This window comes from Stegostoma tigrinum, chromosome 11 (assembly GCF_030684315.1).
Source record: "Stegostoma tigrinum isolate sSteTig4 chromosome 11, sSteTig4.hap1, whole genome shotgun sequence".
Classification (NCBI taxonomy): domain Eukaryota; kingdom Metazoa; phylum Chordata; class Chondrichthyes; order Orectolobiformes; family Stegostomatidae; genus Stegostoma; species Stegostoma tigrinum.
Window position 1 is genome coordinate 52,658,876 of NC_081364.1, and position 15,557 is coordinate 52,674,432.

The 15,557-nt window shown below is 40.0% G+C and overlaps 1 protein-coding gene across 3 annotated transcripts in view; it reads right to left on the bottom strand.

Annotated features, from left to right (window-relative positions):
* flnbl (filamin B, like) overlaps positions 1 to 15,557 on the bottom strand; it is a 135,879-nt gene that overhangs the window by 13,409 nt on the left and 106,913 nt on the right. For all 3 annotated transcript variants that reach the window (XM_048547920.2, XM_048547921.2, XM_048547919.2), the window contains 10 exons: positions 14,579 to 14,719; positions 13,560 to 13,688; positions 12,965 to 13,138; positions 10,653 to 10,811; positions 9,985 to 10,188; positions 9,212 to 9,364; positions 8,386 to 8,508; positions 5,535 to 5,801; positions 2,567 to 2,704; positions 1,227 to 1,342 (listed from right to left, as the gene is read on the bottom strand). In XM_048547920.2, the coding sequence (XP_048403877.2) occupies positions 1,227 to 1,342; positions 2,567 to 2,704; positions 5,535 to 5,801; positions 8,386 to 8,508; positions 9,212 to 9,364; positions 9,985 to 10,188; positions 10,653 to 10,811; positions 12,965 to 13,138; positions 13,560 to 13,688; positions 14,579 to 14,719 (1,604 nt within the window). The remainder of the gene's footprint in view (positions 1 to 1,226; positions 1,343 to 2,566; positions 2,705 to 5,534; positions 5,802 to 8,385; positions 8,509 to 9,211; positions 9,365 to 9,984; positions 10,189 to 10,652; positions 10,812 to 12,964; positions 13,139 to 13,559; positions 13,689 to 14,578; positions 14,720 to 15,557) is intronic.

Genomic DNA, 15,557 nt, shown 5'->3' on the forward strand with positions numbered 1-15,557 from the left:
CACACCTATATGTTCCATCCCTATTTTTGGTTGAGCACATAAGCTTCCGCAGTTTAGCAGACAGTTCATTCACATGCTGCTCCATTGACAGAAGACAAAGAATTCACTGATAAGTGTAAGTTGCAACTACGGGGTTGTCATAAACAATCTACTTCTTAATGTCCAAATATCCAGAGGATGGGGCATTTTCAAAATGCAAATTTTGAAAATGCAGTCAAGTTACTGATCTAAAATTAAATCTGATCAAATACAAAATTCCAAAATATGAAGGCACAGTAAAAGGTCAATATTTCCCTAAAGACCACCACACTAAATACTTTCAGCCTGTTTTAGATATGTTACAGTCTCGGACCTGGGACTTGCTGACCCAAAGGCGCAGGGACACTATACCACATGGCAATCTTGTTTTATTCAAATACCATGATTGGCTTAGAATCCATTTTCCTCCATTAACTTAATTTTAGAATGTTTCAGTTCAAGCTTTGGCAATGCAATATTTTTCCTTTAAAAATCAGTGTTTCAGGGTAGATTTACAAATTGAGAATTCTCTTGAAAGCTAGTTCTAAGACGAAACCAAGCCAGGCATGCAAAACTTCCCACCACATCCTAGAGATAAGTTCAGTTCAAATCTGACTACAAAACAAACAAGGCGCACACAGTTCCAGACAAATAGTTGTGTGGATCACCTTTTATCAACCCCCCCCCCCCCCCACCGCCGCCACTGCTGCAGAAACACCCATGAAAAATGTTTCTTGCAACATGCTGCAGTGGTGTTTTTAAAAAGCTCTTTATTCCCTTTAAAATCTATTCTACTAGAGAGCAAGGACGCTACTGAATTTGAAAAGAAATAAGCCTGGTCACCATCACCACTCAAGATCAGAGCAAATCTCAAACTTCACCTTGTACTATACACCTGCAATTATGTAGTTACCTGCAGATCAAGAACTGGGATTGAGTTTTCTGGAAGGAATGGTTTTAATCTGCTAGGGAATTAAGACTGTAGGATACATAACACACTGGAGCTGCTGTAATTAGTTTTAGATATAAAGTGAGCAGTTATCAACTCCTTTTGTTTGCCTCTACATTCTCCTTCTCACTTCGCAAACTTAATCCCAAAAACTCATGCCTACTTCTAGTCAAAACAACCATTTTAAAATGGAGACCATGTGTGACCTCTGAATGTGCAGGAGACCCAGCCAGTAAGCCGATATTTTCTTATGTCTCACCTGAAGACTAGTAACAGTAAGTCTGCTTGCATCCTCTGAAGAAGCCATGATGGGAACAATATAGGGACTGCCGGGGATGCACTCATCGTTAAACTTGATCGACACCTCGTATTCTCCTGCAATAAAACAAATGCATATCAGTGCTCTATTTAAAAACCTACATTTCAGATTTACTGCCCAAAAGCATTTCTAAAAAATTGGTGCTTACAGTACTATGCAGTGAAGGAATGCATCAAAAAAACTTCATGAATAGACTTTTCATATCAAATTACAAAAAACTGTATATCTAGCAAAGAAATAGGATAACATCTGCTTATTAGCCAAGTTGCTTTTAGCCAGGTTTGTTTCAAATCTAAACAGGTCACAAAAGAAAGCTGTTACTCACTGAAGCAACTCAAAAGTTTAAAACAAGGATTTATGCAAGTCAGTCTCAATTAAAGCACCCCCACCCTGAGAAAGCTTGCAGTTGGTCACATCCACAAACTACTTTTGCTGCTAACAGTAGCAACTTCAGTTCTAATAGGAGCCTAGATTTTCCAAAGAAGTTGCTAGTAGCTCTTACATGCTGTGACATGCCTTGAACAAAATCATACTGGATGAGAGGGTGCAAACATGTGTTTATTGGGAGGTTGTTTTCTAACCTTTATGGACAGACCAAGTTGATGTTTTTCACTGCCCATGAGTTTGAGTGGACTAACTTGTGCACACGTTGAGTTCAGACACTAGACCAGGTGGAGGTACACAGTGGAAAGGTGGGACTCACTGGCTAGTGTAATCCATTACCCTTGCGCTGGCATTTGTGCCAAACGTTTATAAATGTACGTACTTCTAGCTTAACGAAGTGGTAGAAAATTGAACTGGGTGGGTCAATATGGAATTTCAGTTTATATTGAAGTTTGGAATGAAATTGGGGATTTCTATTGAAAGACAACCCACTACCAAAAAAATTTGTTACAGTTGTTGATGGAAAGGGTCTGGTGATCAGTGAAATTTGGCTTTTGGAAAAGCAACTTTAGCAGTGTAGGGATTCTGCCAAATCCTGGCCAGACAGCAGATCAGAGCTCAAGACTAACTATTTAAAGAACTGGGGTTTCAGATTCAAGACCATTGAGGTCAAAATTAAGTTTTCAAATTTTCTCCAGAGGCAAGAGAAATTTGCAATTCAATGACAGTGGGGATAAAATTAGAGTATAGGACCTCCAGCCTGAAGTTGAATGTATGGAGTCAACTTGATGACAACACTGGGGTATGTATTCTGAATGATAGCAGTCAAGATCATGAAACTAAAAAAGAAACCATCTTCTATACTGCCATCATGGCCAAAGTTTTCACATACTCACCAGGCTCTTGTGCCACATAGGCTACACCACAGGATCCATCCTTTCGATCTTCAAATGCAATCTCTGCACGGCTAGGTCCTTCCACTGCAATGGAAAGGCCACCTGCACCAGCTTCCCGTGTCCAGATACTGAATTCAGCTATGAGCAAAACAAAAAAACTCATTCCAGTTCTTTGGCAAGTGATTAGTTTAACTTCAGGCTGTACACATGCTTGCCAAGTCAGCAGGTTTAGTTGCAAATTTTCTCATCACCCTGCTAGATAACATCAATGCATCTCTGGCAAAGCAGTGGTGTTCTGTCCCACTTATGTATATCGTTTGCTGGCACATTTGGCACTGATTCTGATTCTGTTTTGGAGTGGTTTGCACTCAGGGTCCAATTTAATGTGTTTGTTGATTGATTCCTGGTTAGAATACTAGGAACTCCCTAGCATGTCTGTTTGGCATGTGATTATGGGTATGTTGTCCCAGTTGACTTCATGCCCCTTGTCAGTGTGGAGCAAGACAAGAGAACTGTTAGTGTCTCGGTGGCGTTTGTGAATGTTATCAATTTACTTCCCAATTAGTGCTTCAGCCCTTGTGGTATTGTGTACATTACCTTCTTCAGCTATCATAGGGCGGCTCTTGGTTTGTGGGCTACTGATACCTATGGGGTAGGAATTGTCTGGCAGCCATCTGAAATATCCTTGATGTACAAATTGTGTGATGAGTTTGGTCATGTCTCGGCTTCCTGTTGTGGTCTGAGGTAACTTCAGATTGTGTTTCAGGTGTCAATTCCTTTTGAAGGCTCAGCATAGGTGCTCTGTTCAGCTTTGTGTAGTTGCAGCAGTGTTGTGGCTCATTTTAATCCTGATGCAGCACCATTTCTGGGGGCTGGGGTGGTTGCTGGTGTAATTGAGTATCTAGTATGTGTAGTCAGTTTTTGCATTCTAACATGTAGAGAAAGACTACATGTACAGACCAGATACCTTAAATTACACCAGCAACCAAGCAGCAGCTGCATCAGGGCACTAGTTAAGTGAGTCAAAACATTGCAGCAGCCTAGAACTGAAAGCAGAACAGGAGCACCTGTATGAAGTCTTCAGGGAAGAGAACCCACTTATACCTTCCAGCCAGACCACAACAGGAAAACATACAACCAGACTGTCACCTTAGCACACGTCAAGGGCATTTCAGGGGTGGTATCAGGGTAGCCCACACGATAAAAGGAAAAAGGCCACCTTACAACAACTGAGGAATGCAAGAGGATCCTAAACCCATCACCAGCAAAACTGATGTAATATACAAAATACCATGCAAGCACTTGGCAAAGAAAATTGACAATATAGACACAGGAACAACTAGCCAAGAGACAAGATCAGTTCTCACTTGTCTCACCACACACTGAAATGGAGGACAAATATGACTGGGACAACACATCCATAATCACCCGTGAAAGAGACATGAGGAAATTGCTGGAGGCCTGACCTTCTAAACAGATCTCTTAACGTTCAATTAAACTCAGTGTACAAGCCACCGAGAACCAGAACGAAACTGAAACACTGCAGAGGCAATTTAAAACAACAAGGACAGAACTCTGCTTTGGGGCACACTGATTAATGTTACCTAATGCAGTGACAAAAATGTTTGCAAATACTCTGGTTGTGAGCATGTCTACAAACTCATCCACAACCTGAGCTGCAAAGTGAAGATTTTTTTGGAAGATGTTGCATGAACTCCTGGTACTTCAATTTTGACTCCATTTTTTGCAAGTTAAGGCTGACTTCACCCAATAGTTATGCATTTCGCATAGTTTGTTAATTTCATTTCCAAAACACTTTAAAGAAAAACTTCAGGTTGCAAGTCATGTGTTTATGCCTCCTATGGGGGCTTGTGCTTGAAAACCCAGGACAGGGAGGAGAACATGCAACCTCCAAGGGTTAAAGGTTAGACTGAAACCTGGGTCCCCAGTGTTGCAAGACAGCAATGCCAACCAGAGCCACCATGCTGTCCCAAGTCAAATCCAAACAACTACACATTTACAATACAGTAAGACTAATGCCTGCCACTTGCCTGGAATTACAACATTACCAATTCACTCCAAAAATGGAACTGGACAGATTTCAAAAATCAGCTTTCTAGAGGGTTGGCATTTCTTGTGGAGCTTGGACTACTAGACTTTGTTAGCATGGCAGGGGGGGTGGTGGTGAGCGAGAGGAAGAGGTGAAGGAGCAAGAGAGAAAGAGGATATAGGGGCTCAGCTTTAGTTGCTTCATCTGGTAGCAGGAGATACTGCCTTCCCTGCTCCAAGCTAGTTTAGAAAGTGTAGTCAGGTCAACATAAAGTCAGGACTGTCTTTAGGCTTTTCCTTTTCATTAAAAAAGGATTTGTTTTGTTCTTAATGTACTATGTATACCTGTTGCATGGCAGCAAGTGTGGATGGTGAACAGTAGCTGTAACACGAGGCCAGTCCCATTGATTCTGCTTCTCCATTTTCAAAAGGGAATCCACAATTCCTTTTTGCTTTATTCTTTAGCCTGCAATTCCTTTAATTTTAAGAACCAACTCCTCCCATCTTGAATACATTTAAAAACCTAGTCATGACAGCTCTCCATGAGGAAGCAATAGAAGAAATTCCTCATTTGCTTTAGATCAGCCCTTATTCTGAGACGGGACAGTCTAGTCCAGGACATGAAGAAGCCACCTTCCTTCCCTTTGCACTGTCAAAAAGAATCTTCTGTTTCAATAAGATTATTCCACATTCTTTTAAACTTAGAGTACAGGCCCGACCTATTAGAAACTTCCCAGAAACTAGTCCTTCCGTATCCAGCATTACCCGAGGTGAACCTTTTTGCAACTGCCTCCAAGTCAGTATCTTTCAGATTAAAAAAGGAGACCAAGATTTGCATTAAAAGCTAAAATCAAAACTAGTGTCTTGCCCACAAAGAGGAAAACACACCAGTCTTAGAGATGCTAAGTTATTAGCTTACCTGGGACTCCAACTTCTCCTCGCTCAAGGCCAGGACCACCAGCTCGGACTTTAACAGCACCACCTTCACCAAGTGGTCCAACTGTGAATTGGAATGGACTGCCTGGTACATGTTTATTCTTATACTTTACACTGACTGTGTGCATACCCATTTCACAGGGCACAAATCTGACACAGTAGGTATGGTTGTCACTTTCAGTGATCTCAGCTTTATCCAACTGTCCAGAGGGGTTGGTCACTTCAGCAGACATGTCACTGATGGAGATTTCTATGGAGAAGAAACAGATCACACTAGGTTGACCCAACATATTCTGTACCAGATGAACCACAATAACTGAACCTAGATCAAAACTGCTGCTTAGGAGCCATGTGCTGGAGATCAAAAAACAAGTTGGCTCATGTACAGTTTCAGGTTTATTAATTCTTTGTTTTGATAACAGTAGAAACCTGAGAAGGTCAAGAGCTTCTCTACCATTCTTGATGGCAGTTCCAAAAGCAGAACTTGGGTTCCAAACTACAAGTGCTTTACCAAATTTCCAGATGACAAAATGGAGACCAGTTATTTTTGTAACTGAAGCTATTGGTCAGAGTGAAGAGAGCTTTGTGGCTGTTTGATATCACAATTTTGCATCAAGAACAGGTCATGGGGGAAAAATTAAGCCATCTATTTTTTTCTGCTTTAACAGCTTCAAATTTAAACTAGACACTGGCAATGCCAATCAACCACCAGAGGAAACAGAATTAGTAGACTCAGGTCTATCATCTGATTAGATAGAGACTCATTTATTGAAAGTTCGTGACTTGATGCCTTCTGGACTACAAATTGCCTTTCCATGGTGGAAAAGCAATATCATCCATGGAGGTGTAATAGTAGTTTCCTTCCAATTTAGACTTGTGCCACTGCTTCTGGCAGCCAATTAAGTTATTCCACATTTACTTTAAAATCTCACTCTTGCTACAGTGTACTGAACTTCTAAAGTGGTGCAATGGCTTTTAAATGAAAAGCTCTTCATCCCTTCTGCACTGAATCCATTCAAAAGAATTGTTCAGTGTCTGATTAAAAACAAACACACCAGTCAGTGATGCCCACAACTACCTCATGCGCTGGCTGGGACGAGAGGTAAACTTATCACAGGGCTTTTTGCAAATTTATCCAAAGGCCATCTCTAAAAAGCTAACTAGAAAATTTAACAGTAATAATGCAAACAGGAGGCCAAACTCAGCCATCTTAGTGTTGGGTAAAACAGACACCTCATTCAAAGTGTACAAACTGGACATTCATGCTGGAACTAGAATCAGCAAACGTGTAACAAGTGATCTAGTTGATAAATTTTGGTGCAAGCGTAGTCCTGAGCATTTTACAACATGTTAACTATGCAAGGGAAGGAAATTCTTACACATGCAATACCATTCACAAAAAAGCAGCAAGCTGGCTAATTTAGAAGAAGCACATTCTGCCGACCTCAGTCCACATGTCCAGTGCTGAAAACACACCATCTGGCCTTAATGGCCTTGCACTAAACAACTGGCATCCCTCCTAGCTGAATAGGCCAGTTAGGGATTGGGATTAGGTAGATTTTGAACAGTGATAAAGTCCTTGGACTTTTCAAACCGATTGATGAATTTCTATTCGTTCTGCCCAGAAGAAAAGAGCAACTTGTCTTAAAATCTTAAGACAGTTAAGAGGTGTTCCCGAGCCACCATTAGTTGGAACCGAGTCACTGAGTGAAATAGGAAAGAGAAAAGGAAAGACAGGAAAGTTGTATTTGAAAAGAAACATCTGCATTTCAGTTATACACATTACAATACATTTTGTTTTGTGTGTTCGCTAGAAAGCACCTCAAATCCTACACAAGAAACATTACACCCTCTAATCCACCATTTTAAATTTGATATTTAGTCTAGATGGTATAGTGCTGATGGAAGTTATTTACACTGCCTACATACAATGCTATGAATGAGGGGGTGAAGTGGTGCCTCCTACATGTCTCAAAACAAGGCAGTGCCACATGAGTGCCATTACTACATTGTCCCTGAGAAATGAAATTGCTAGCAGCTTACAAAAACAATGGCATCAGCAACTCTACTTGCAGATAATTGTTTTTGCTCCCACCAGCACTGCCATTCTGTTAAAAACAATGTTTTTTAAATGGCTACAGGCAAATTTATAAATAGTCTAAAACCATTAACTTGAAATTGACAGCACAGACAAGCTAATGATACTAAATTGTTACAGCAAACCATGCAGCCAACTTTTGATTTGACTAGTTTAGTGATAATTGACAGCTATTTATTGGAAGTAGAATGCAATTGCTGAAGTGGTTAAGTTACATAAACATTTGCAATAATGCCAAATGTTCAAAAAACTAAAGTGACAAATTGTTTTCCAAGCAAATGAGTGGAGAGGAAAATAGTCTGGACAGTATTCAGAAATCAGAAGAATGTTACCACTGCACATTCCTCAACTGTAAACATGAGCTAATTCTTCACATTATTTATGCCCTTTAGAGAGATTTCAATGAATTGCATTCAGAAATAAATGCAGTCTCTGTTTAACAGATTTACCCTATTAGCCACAGGCTGGACTGAGTTATTAGAACAGTGTAGGAGGATTAGAATACCACTGTGTTGTACTTTAAGTTTTCCTTTGTGAAAGGATTCAACTGCACAAGCAGGCATGATTTGCGATCTTGTAAATATTGACTGAATTAAAAGTGTAGTGAAACCATGACCAATTCCAAGATTCTTCACTTGACATTTTTCAAGTCCTGAGCTGACTGATGTAATTTCACTGTAGTCCAAATACTAGAACAGTTTCCACTAAACTGATTTTTTTTTATTTCCAACCTTACCAGGAATTTTCAGGTTCAGATCGCAGATGCTTCCTACTGTTGCCTCCGACGCAGCCTGCCTTCTGCGTGTGATGCTCTCTCTCATTCGGCCTTCGCCAGTTACCTTCACTGTAAATGGACTCCCTGCAAAGTTTAAAAGTTTGAGACAAAACCTCGTCACAATGTGAGTTTTGTAAATTGCAATGTGAAAAATTGCTTTCAGGTGGAGGAAAAAATCCATTAGTGCAAGTTAAGCAATAAATTTACCAGGGAGAAAAACCACAACAAATACAGGAATGTTTGTCTTCAGACAAGAGCATGCCAAGTACCATGGAGATTGTTGGTTGAACCAAAATACACAAGTAGTTTAATATGTTTATAGCATTTTTGATCTTCACCTTCGAAAGATCAGTGAAATCTGAAAGCAATTAGTCAATAATAAAAAGGAGAACACGTGATCCATTATGTAACAGCTACCTTTTGGTCAGGGAGTTCTGATTCAAATCCCACCTGCTCTAAAGTGTGTAGCCAAATGTCTGAGTTCCCCCACCACCTCAACCAGAAAGATCAAGGTACCTATGACTTCGTGTAAAGCAAAAATCAATTTGGCAGCCACTACTCATTGAGCACAGCTGATTGCAATTTGGAGTTACCAGAATTCACCAAGTGCCTAAGATTTCGAAACCTGAGATTGGGTCTACTGAAGTATATTCAACTATATACACATTGCATAAAGTCAACTGGCATGGATTATTTTTGTGAAAAAGTTAATGCATTATGTTATCAAAAGCAAAGCTATGCATCCATTGTGTGACTATGTGCAAGCTTCACTTTTCTCTTATCATACCTGGTACATGCTCATCTGCAAACTTGATGTAGACAAAGTAAGTGCCTGGTTCAGTTGGACAGTAGAAAACTTTGCAGGTGCCTTCCTCAGTTTCCTCTGTATTAATGTCTACTTTACTTGGGCCTTCAATAGATAGTGCAAGGCCACCATAACCTGAAAACAAGGGCAGCATTTAAAAAAGCAATAGTAATTTTAAAAAGTTATTTCAACATTCAAACCTATTTAACATGCTGCAGTCAATGGAACTATTTGTTATAATAAAATGTGAGGCTGGATGAACACAGCAGGCCCAGCAGCACAAAAGCTGACATTTCAGGCCTAGACCCATCAGAGCAAATCATTTGTTATACTGGTAGGGATAGTCCATCAACTGTATTACTTTCTGGATAGCATTTCATATAGAAACATTTGCTGTAAAGTATTACAGCATTTGATGCATCACTCCCTAGTTCAAGTGGCTGAGTTTTTCTACACAGCAGTAAAAGTTGAAGATTGCAACAAACATACAGACAGACCTGTCAATGCTGAAGAATCTGAGATAACGGTGTGAAGCTGGATAACAGCTGGCCAGGCAGCAGAGGAGCAGGAAAGCTGACATTTCAAGTGGAGACCCTTCTTGACCGAAGGGTCAGCTTTCCTGCTTGGCCTGCTGTGTTCATCCAGCTTCACACCGTGTCATCTCCTTTCAAATGGAATCTAGCGATAGAGAAACCCCATGTTTCTGCTGCACAACCCAAAAACCAATTTTTCAAAAGTATTGCCAGTTAGCTTACCTGCATCTCTTGTATCCACAATGAAGTCCGACATTTCAAATGTTTGTCCTGCCTTCAAACCTGGTCCAGAAACCTTAACTCTACTGGCATCACCAATTTCAGACTGACCAACCATAATGGTAATTGGACTATTTGCCACATGTCTACCATTTTTCTTTATGCTGACAAGATGTTCACCAACTTCCCGTGGGATGAAGGAGATACCTATTGGTCAAAAGGTCAATTCAATGTGAAACATCTTGTCCATCTTCCTTTAACCATGCCCCAAAATCTCAAACAAGTTATTACCAGACAGGCTGGTGGTACCAGCTACTCTGTAGTAGGAAATTTCATTTAAATGACAATGAAGATGTTGAGGCTTTTCAAAGTGCCTTCTGCTAACAGTTCCTCTTTGCCTCAGCATGTTTCTTCACTCGAGAGGGAAGGTTCCAATTACTAGAAGCTGCTTCACAATGGTGAATACATACAGCCATTTGACAGCACAGTTACAACTATGCCTAGTGGAGAATTGAGCAATTACTCAGCATGCTTTACAGGGCAAACTAAAGCTTGATAAGAATTGAAAGGTTTCAGTTGCCAAGATACACTACACAGTTATTTCAACTTACTGCTGAAGTTAAGTATTCTTAAAAATATATGTTTCATTGAGGGAGAACTTTAGCACTTACCAATGTGGTTGTTTGGTAGCCTCTTCAGCAGGCATGGCTCATCCTGGCCAGATGGAGATTTAATGCTAGCAGATAGCAAGCTAAGGTCACTTTCATTGATGTCTAGGGAGATGTCAGCAGCTGACCCAACCTTAACTTGTGACCTTCGCCGACTGTCATCTGAAAACAACCAGGTGGCTTGGGTCAGTTATTTCTTTGGGGCCATTTAACAGGCAAAAGCAAGCTCAAGTGTGTGTAAAGCTAAGAAAGCTCAAAAATGCAAGCTTTGATCCAAGTTAGAAAGTTGATGTTCACTAAAAAGCTTCCAGTCTAAAGGTTATGGAAATAAAACTGGTCCTAAAACCCAGTTATACCTCCAAGTGGAGGAAGCAAATCCTGATTATATATTAATTAGAACAAAAAGAAAATCACTAAATCCAGGTTTGACTCCAATGGCACTTGAATTTAACTGCCCCTAGTGTTCTTTAAGTTTAAGCTTCGTTCATTCCTACAATTTCATTGGAAAATAATAAAATCACAGCAATAATGCAACCATCACCATTACACTTAATTTGAAAATAAAGACAGACAGAGACAATCACCCCATTGTTGCAGAATCTTTGAGAAAAGCTGCTCTTTGCTCTTATTGAGTTTGGGCTTTAAAGAGCTGTGAGATCCTTTGTGATGCACAGGACATGTGGCAGAACAAAGGAGGGACTCCAAAACTTAAGGCACCAAGTCAATAAGATCATTCCTCAGATCAGTTTTGAAATTGGTAAATCTGGAAGTTAGACTGTGGATTTCTGACAGATTGAAAATCAGAACAATGCATCAGAAGATTAGAGACAGGATTAAGTAATAGGTGCTATCCACTCATCTCTCCAGCAGTGATTTTGTTTTGAATGACTGGATGAATGATTCCTTTCTTTCCCATCACCCCCAACATGGCCAAGCTACCAGTTGTGGCAGAAGCACCCAAAATTTCTGTAATGGAGTTTGCCATCCAGTGCTTTAACCAGCTGAAGGAGATCCAATGCACAGCAATTTCAGTGCAGAAAGAAAGGATGATTAAATCACATTCAGCTGAGACTGAGGTACAAAAAAAGCTGTCTGCAAGATAATGTGGAGCTAGAAGGGGTAAGACCCAATAGCATAGACTGGGTTTGGGAACTGGGGGTGGGTAGAAATAAGACAGAAATAACATGGCCAAAAAAATTACCATGTTACTGGAGCAACAAACCAGTGGAAGCAGCCATCTAGTCCTTTGACTGCTTCAGCATTCAATGACCTTGGCTCAAAAAGCTAACACAGGAATCCTGTTCCTACTTCCTCCATAAATCCACTTAGTCCCAAGAATGTTTCAGCCTCAATTCCAAAGGCTCACTCTGGGCAAAGAGATTTCTTGTCTGTCTTAAAATGCTCCTCCCCATCAGGAGGATCTTTAATTTATCCTGTCTAGTCCTGCTAGAGTTTTGGGTTACAGGAGCCCCCATTCTTCTAAACTTGTTTGAAGAGATCAAGCCTGCCATCCCTGGAATCAGACTGGTAAACTTACATGGCACTCCCATAGCTACAACATCCTTCCTCAGATGAAGTGAAAGTTGCACAGTACTTCAGATGTAGCCCCACCGATACCTTGGTGAAATTAAAGCAGTAGAAGTGTCCTGCTTCACTCAAATCCTCTTCCACAAAAGCCATTCACCATTTGCCTTCACCACCTGCTGCACTAGAAAGGCAGCAGGTGATGCATGATGAATGGACCAAGGATTTAAGAAATGTTAAAAGTCAAACAAAAGGGTGATTAAAAATTAGGAAGAGATGGTTGGGTGGGTAAAGGGGGAAAATGTAAAATTTAACTGTTGAAACTTGAAGGACATAAACAACTTCGTTTGGAGAAAAAACTGTGCATGATTAAGCTAGGTGGCTGCGTCAATGGGCTGAGTGGCCTCCGATTTTACATTAGCTTAGCACCTTCCTGCTGTCATGTGGAAGGATCATTTAGATTTGCAAAAAACTGCAATCTGATATTATCCCAACTAGTACATGAGTGCCATAACTACAATTTAAGAAGTTTGACTAAACCATAGAACAGTTAACTATAATCCATTCCAAAATGGATTCACCATGTTTTACAGTTCAGAATTCTCCCATAATCTAATGTATTCTAATTCTGCTGTACTGTGACTTTGTCCAAGCATTTAAGTTGCTAGGACACAAGTAGCTTTATTTAGGAATTACTAAACCACTTAAAAGTGGATAAACTCCATGCATTGTGAATTGTTTTTGGTTTCATTTGATAGTCACTACTTAATTCCATTGAATATTGACATTACCTGTAATTTTGGCAGTGAAAGGGCTCCCAGGAATGTGTTTCTCATTGTATTTGACAAGGATACTGTAATCACCAGGCAAAGTCGGGAGGTAAGAGACTGTACAGGTACCATCCTTATTATCTACACAACTGATTTCTGCTTTAGAAGGCCCCTCAATGGCCAAGTCCAGGCCTCCTGCATCAGAGAGAGAAAAAGGGAATACAACACTGAATGCACAGGCTGATCTTGCACCATTCAAGAAATCAAATCTACTTCAGCACCTAAAAATCCATAATGCTTGGGAAAATTGTGGTTATATGAACATCTACATCAATACATTTAAAGAGTACCAGGCAGACATGAAAATACATGAGCAAGTCTGGTGGTAGTTACTTAATGCCAACATCTGAAAGTGGTTCCAGTTTGCTGAGCAAGTTTACTTAAAATGTAAATATCTGAAGCACAAAATTGATGACCTTGCTGTTGTACTTTGTTCAAAAATTCTACATGCAATAAAAAAACCTTACACCACATTACTAAGACCAAAGACCCAGTGGTTTCTAGCCAACTTGATCAGTGCTCACATTCTGGTGTTGTTGCACATTTAAATATTTACCTTCTCCAGCATCTTCAGTTACAATTGTGAAAGTAGCTGGTTTGTTGACAACACCATAGACAAGGCCTGGGCCATAAGCAGACACATGCCCACTACCTCCATAATTCACAAAGAACTGTAGTGGACTCTCTGAAAGAGAAATCAAGTAGTGTCAATACATTGACTGAATCATGTTGTACTTTGCTTTTAACTGTTAAAAGCTGAAGCACTCCAGGGCCAGCTGAATGAAATGCCAATTACCTTATCCAGCTGGGAAAGTCATTTGTAAATTGACCATTCCTATATATATATCACTGATTTTTCAAAATGATTGTACCATTGTAGTTAGCTTGCTTGTTTTAAGACTACTTATCGAAGCATGGTAATGGAAGCAATAAAGTGAAGACCAAATCACATCATTTGAGAGTTATGTTGCTAAGTCCTCTATACATAACCTCAACCTTACTTTGGCAATGACTGGGCTATAGACCAAAACAAAAATCAAAAATTAGGTTAAGATTGCTGAGAGCACATCAAGGTGGAAAACACTATTTGGAAATATGGTGAAGGCCAATTCCAACTAAGGCATTCAAAATAGCATTTTAAAATCCTTTAGTGTGCAGGTCTACATGGAAGTGGATGTACTAATATTTATGTTTTATTTGGAGTGCCCAGTGCAGACAAGTGGCAGCTGTCTATATACTAGATAATGACATGAGGCTGGACCCATCAGAGGCCCGAAACGTCAGCTTTTGTGCTCCTGGGATGCTGCTGGGCCTGTTGTGTTCATCCAGCCTCATTTCATTATCTTGGATTCTCTAGCATCTGCAGTTCCCATTATTGCTGTCTATATACTGTTGTTTGCTCAGATTGAGAATAACCAAGTCAAAGTGGACATTACCTAAGTATTTAAAATGAGTTCAAAAAGTTATTACCCACTTGGATAGGTGAACATTAGCAACAGTATGTTGTATGCATTGAGAATTGAACTAAGTGCATGAAAGCAAATTTTCCAGCAAGTGTAGAAACAGTCATGATACCTGGAATATGACTGCCATTATATTTAATGTGCATCTCATGTAGTCCAGCTTCAGTTGGAGCATATTTTACAGTCACAGTACCATCCTTGTTATCAATTATATCTGGCTTAGCAGTTTTGTTTGAAGGCATGTGAACTTCACCTATAGAAGGCATACAAAACTAGTCAAATACAAAATAACTGCAAGATATAGGCTAACAATGACACATGGAAAGATGCCAAACAATACTTTCCACATGTAAGTTGTAAATAATTCAAAGTTCAGCACAGGCACTTCTGACAAATCTAAATAAAGGCGAAAACAATTTCCAGTTTTATCCTAATGCTGTGCAATGTGAAATTTTGCAATTATACCAACCAGAAGAACAATGTAATCTATAAAGCTGCCAAAATGCTGATTCCTCCATATTTCAATTTTTACTGACAGAAATGGAATTTAAAAATTTATCCTTCCAGTCTTGCCTTTTTAACATTACAGTAGGAAGTTGGGCTACATTTGTTTTTCATGCCAGCTGTGCAGTGGATCAGCTTTAAAAAAGTGTGAGGCCATTGGAAACAGAGGTGGGGGGCACCATTTACAATATTTCTCATTGGTTACCAGTTCTTGTATATTGGAGAAGTGGACTTGACTGTTTGGAGCAAGGATAGACAGGAGATGTGTGTGGTGTTAGATCTTGGAGTTCTGGCAAGGCCAGCATTTGCTACCCCATCCCTTGTAATTGTTGCATTGCCCACTAACTAGTTCATTCCTGCAAAAATAAGTGTCGATGGGGGGGGGGGGGGGGGGGGGGGGGGGGGGGGGAAAGAGAAGAAAAGAGAGAAAAAAGAGAGAGAAGAGGAAAGAGTTTATTTCCTGGAATTTAGATGCCACATACACTTTAATCTGACCACATTAGGGGAAATATGGGTAGGCAGAGCAACATTGTTAGCAAAAAGATTCATGAGGGGGTAGACTTAACATTACAGCTGTACCTTTCAGA